This window comes from Oncorhynchus nerka, unplaced genomic scaffold (genome assembly GCF_034236695.1).
Source record: "Oncorhynchus nerka isolate Pitt River unplaced genomic scaffold, Oner_Uvic_2.0 unplaced_scaffold_8631, whole genome shotgun sequence".
In the NCBI taxonomy this organism is placed as follows: domain Eukaryota; kingdom Metazoa; phylum Chordata; class Actinopteri; order Salmoniformes; family Salmonidae; genus Oncorhynchus; species Oncorhynchus nerka.
The window spans coordinates 1-5094 of NW_027032690.1; the positions used below are offsets into that span (position 1 = coordinate 1).

The following is a 5094-nucleotide window of genomic DNA, read 5'->3' on the forward strand; positions in this document are numbered from 1 at the left end:
TGTCTAGTTTAATCATCTTCGATCTTCCATATCTCTTTGTTCCAGTTGAACAGTTGGACAAAATAAACAATGGTGGTAATAAACACGTGGGATATTTTGTCCTTCAGCAAAGTAGCCTACTAGCCCAAAGCGCACAGATTGATAAAAGGCAATGCGCAACAAGCAGGTAAAGTCAGAACCATGGAGAAATAATGAGGACAAAGCTACAACTTGCAGTAGCGGTGTGTAGGTAAAAATCACCAGGGAAGAAAGCCAGAAAAATAGCCATATTACATGTTGTGATAATTGCGTTGTTATAACCTGTTAGTTCATATGTCTGGACTCAGCTGAGACAAGAAGACAGTGGCAGAATACATTCAACCAGACCTTTGTTACATCATAAAGCTAGAGAGCAACATCTGTCCTGTTAAGTTCACAAGAAATGTTGCATGTAACAGTTACATGACCTTCAGAATGGTCGAGCAAGTGAATGTTTCTGACATTTCAGGAAACTAAACAACTATTGATTTAGAGTTACTGAAAAGTAAACAGGTGCTTCCTCCACTGTTAAAGCACCATTTCAACTTCAACATCATCTAATTTAGTGACAACTAAAAGATACCAAAAACCAGGGGTGCAACGTTCACTGGGATTGAGTGTATCTGCAGGAACAGTCACACCCATGGCCCTCACGCTAGCTCCACTTCTACCTACATAATATGTTAAGGAATCCCTAGTTATCTTTCTGTCCTCCCTAACTGTGCACTTGTTCACTTTCCTTCACTGATTTGAAAGGAAATGGCTGTTATAAAACATATGGTGGATTCTCCCACTATCACATGACTCCACCAATCCAATGACGTTTTTTTCTCTCTTTGGTACAATTGTCATAAGTATGTTGTAGATTTTCGTAACTGTAAGTACAACGATGTTCCTGTCATTTGTTAACAATACATTTAACTATCATTTAATCAAACTGATAAAAACTGATAAGCAAAATTATCAAGCGTCAAGTTTACATACCAGTATTTATTTATTTTTTGAATGAAATTTGAAAAGATGTAGTGTACAATGTACTGCTGAAATACTTGGGTGGTAAATTACAGTTTATTACACTCATTTTCTGAATGTTGACCGTTTTAAATGTGGATGCTGTTACAGTAATAAGACAAGTGGAGCTTAAGCAATGTTACATGGGGCAGAAATTGCACCAGGCTGCACCCATACCTTTTACTGTGGGTTTCTACTACATGTTACAATACCCCCATATCTGATGGTTTCTTCTATGTATTTACTGTATAAGGATACTGAAACTATGAGACTGACATTTTCTCAACATTCTCCAAGTGGGATAACTAGCAGCAGTAGTTCTGGTGTTTAGGTTTTTCAACATTAGTTCTGCCTAAACCAAGATTAACTCAGGGGTGAAAGATGTGTTCAACTCTAATGAATACTCAATCAAAGCTTCTGAGCATTAGAATTGTTATACATTTGTGGAAAGTAGTGAACAGTTACACACTTCAGGAGAAAGGAGGTATTATAAGGATGCAGCCATCAATCAGAGATTTAGACTAATCAAATGTTTGGTCTAATGATATTCTATGTACAATACTTCCTGTGGTCACCAGGACAGAGCTAGTCCGTCCCCCTCCACCCTGCCGGAGTCCCCTGGTCACAACTCTCCTGGTATCGCCTTACTGCTGGATCTGAAGAGGGTTTCTGTGCTGCTGGTCGACTGCAGGAAAACACCAGGGCAGAGTGGAACTGTGAGAGAAGGACACGAGGAGGGGGAGGGAGATGGAGATCTGATTTCATCAAGTAAGAACAGTGGGGGGTGTGGATTAGACTGCAATCTGATTCTGCATCTTCTGTTAATTGATGGAAAAACAGTAAACACTCAGTGGCCAGTAAATTCAGTCCAGTTTCGTGTACGGAGGGGAATGTACCTAATAAATTGTTTGATGATAAGGGCAGCAGGTAGCCTCCTGGTTAAGAGTGTTGGGACACTAATCAAAAGGTTGCTTGTTACAATGTCTGAGGCGACAAGGTGAAAAATCTGTATGTGCCCTTGAACAAGGTACTAAACCCTAATTGCTCCTGTAAATTGCTCTTGATAAGAGCGTCTGCTAAATAATAAAACAATAAAAATAAACGCTTTGGAAATATGGGTTCATATACAAATACTAACTATTCAAGGTCTTTATTTTACAGGGGACACCCTAACCATCGTTCTCTTAGTGGGAGGGGCTTATCGTCTGGGGAGCCTAAACAACATGTTGCTGAGGAGACAGAGAAGAGTCTCTCCAGATCAGAACATCTCAAGAAACACCAGCAGGGACACACAGGGAAGAAACCTCACCACTGCTGCTCTGACTGTGGGAAGAGTTTCACAAGCCAGAGTGGCTTCATTATTCACTGTGATCAGTGTGGGAAGAGTTTTGCTGCATCTAACACCTTCAAATCTAATGTAAGAATTCATACAGGAGAGAAGCTTTATAGCTGTGATCAGTGTGGGAAGAGCTTCAATCATTCAGGCAGCCTGACTACACACCAGCTAACACACACAGGAGAGAGGCCTTATAGCTGTGATCAGTGTGGAAAGAGCTTTGCTGCAGCTTCCGCCCTGACTACACACCAGCGAACACACACAGGAGAGAAGCCTTATAGCTGTGATCAGTGTGGAAAGAGCTTTGCTGTAGCTTCCAGCCTGATTAGACACCAGCTAACACACACAGGAGAGAAGCCTTATAGCTGTGATCAGTGTGGAAAGAGCTTTGCTGTATCTTCCGCCCTGATTGTACACCAGCGTGTACACACCGGAGAGAAGCCTTATAGCTGTGATCAGTGTGGAAAGAGCTTTGCTGTAGCTTCCTCCCTGATTATACACCAGCGTGTACACACAGGAGAGAAGCCTTATAGCTGTGATCAGTGTGGGAAGAGCTTTGCTGCAGCTTCCGCCCTGACTACACACCAGCGAACACACACAGGAGAGAAGCCTTATAGCTGTGATCAGTGTGGAAAGAGCTTTGCTGTATCAGGAAAACTAACTAGACACCAGCTAACACACACAGGAGAGAGGCCTTATAGCTGTGATCAGTGTGGGAAGAGCTTTGCTGTATCTTCCGCCCTGATTGTACACCAGCGTGTACACACAGGAGAGAAGCCTTATAGCTGTGATCAGTGTGGGAAGAGCTTTGCTGCAGCTTCCGCCCTGACTACACACCAGCGAACACACACAGGAGAGAAGCCTTATAGCTGTGATCAGTGTGGAAAGAGCTTTGCTGTATCAGGAAAACTAACTAGACACCAGCTAACACACACAGGAGAGAGGCCTTATAGCTGTGATCAGTGTGGGAAGAGCTTTACTGTAGCTTCCAACCTGATTAGACACCAGGTAACACACACAGGAGAGAGAACTTATGTCTGTCTATGTGGGAAGAGCTTTGCTCGAGCTTCCTCCCTAACTATACACCAGCGAACGCACACTGGAGAGAGGCCTTATAGCTGTGATCAGTGTGGAAAGAGCTTTGCTGTATCAGAAAAACTAACTACACATCAGCGAACACACACATTAGAGAGGCCTTGCACACTGGTGAGAAAGACGCCTTATATCTGTGATCAGTGTGGGAAGCGTGTCAGTCAGTTATGGACCCTTTATTCACACCTGTAAGGGTTTTCCTGTGGTGAAGTAGAGGTGGACCAAAACGCAGCGTGGTTATATTGATTCATGTTTAATAAAAACAGATAAACATGAACACTACAAAACAATAAACGTGGAAAACCAAAAACAGCCCTATATGGTGCAAAACACAGAGACAGGAACAATCACCCACAAACACACAGTGAAACCCAGGCTACCTAAGTATGATTCTCAATCAGAGATAACTAATGACACCTGCCTCTGATTGAGAACCATACTAGGCCGAAACATAGAAATACCCCAAAACATAGAAAAACAAACATAGACTGCCCACCCAACTCACGCCCTGACCATACTAAAATAAATACAAAACAAAGGAAATAAAGGTCAGAACGTGACAACACCAGTGAAGACACACTGGAGAAGGAACCTTATGTCTGTCCAGGTGGGAGAGCTTTGTTTATTTAGGCCAGTGAGAAAACAACAGAAAAGCACAAACATGCTGTATTTCATCTCCTCCCATCTGGCACCGGTTCCAGATCCCTAAATAAAGGATCAGTAGAAAACATCTAGTAAACAGTCATATCCATCTCCCATTCTTAAATAGTTTCCTCAGTCTGATCACCATGGTAACCTCTGTGCAGCATAATATGCAGCTCTGATCTAGGATCAGGTCTCCCCTGTTTCTGTAATATCACACATTGATCTACATGGATAAATGTTATCATAGGAAATGTCATAGTGAACCTGTGGGGGGATGTTGATAATTGTATCTTCTTTCATGTACTCATGAGAATACTATTATTAAATGTCATTATGTAGAATAATATTTCAACAATACGTGTATATTCATGTATTCAATTGATCAATACATTCAATCCAAATTATCTTCTAAACAAGAAGTTATCACTTAAATTGTGTATTTTATAAATCTGTATTGATTAAAATGATCCTAAATCTAATCCATAATATATTGGATAATTATTTCCATGAGTTCAAGGCAAGATCTCTGCATACTGTGTCTTGTAACAACGGTTAATGTAATAACTTTTAGATTTATAATGTAATAAAACTGGTAAATGTAACATCTTGTTGGTTAATATGTTAAAATGTTGTCTAATAACCTTTTCCACTTAATGTAATAAGTTATTGGTATCAAGTAACAACTGTTTTTAATGAATAATGTAATAACTCAAACCGATCATGTAATAACACCTAAACCAATGTTTAATGTGTTACTTCACCAATGTTAATGCACATACCACCCTCCACCAATTACAAACCCACACACACAAACCTATGCCCTTGTACTCTTACACAAACAAGCACACAGTTATAGACACATTGATAAAAAAAAATGAAATAACAATTAATCGGTAGTTCTTATAGTCAATGAGACAGGGGGCTCGGTCGTGCAGGAGAAAGGAGGATTGGGAAACTGCAAATAACAATAAACTGAACTCCGCCTCCGGGTT

General features: G+C 40.8%; 1 protein-coding gene across 1 annotated transcript; it reads left to right on the forward strand.

Moving 5' to 3' along the window:
- Positions 1 to 1607: 1607 nt before the first annotated feature.
- On the forward strand, positions 1608 to 4064 carry LOC135565987 (zinc finger protein ZFP2-like; the record flags this gene model as incomplete). Its single annotated transcript, XM_065013936.1, has 2 exons — positions 1608 to 1813; positions 2191 to 4064. Coding segments are annotated over 2 exons (1665 nt in total), but the record flags the coding sequence as incomplete, so codon positions are not given.
- Between the last annotated feature and the right edge of the window lie 1030 nt (positions 4065 to 5094).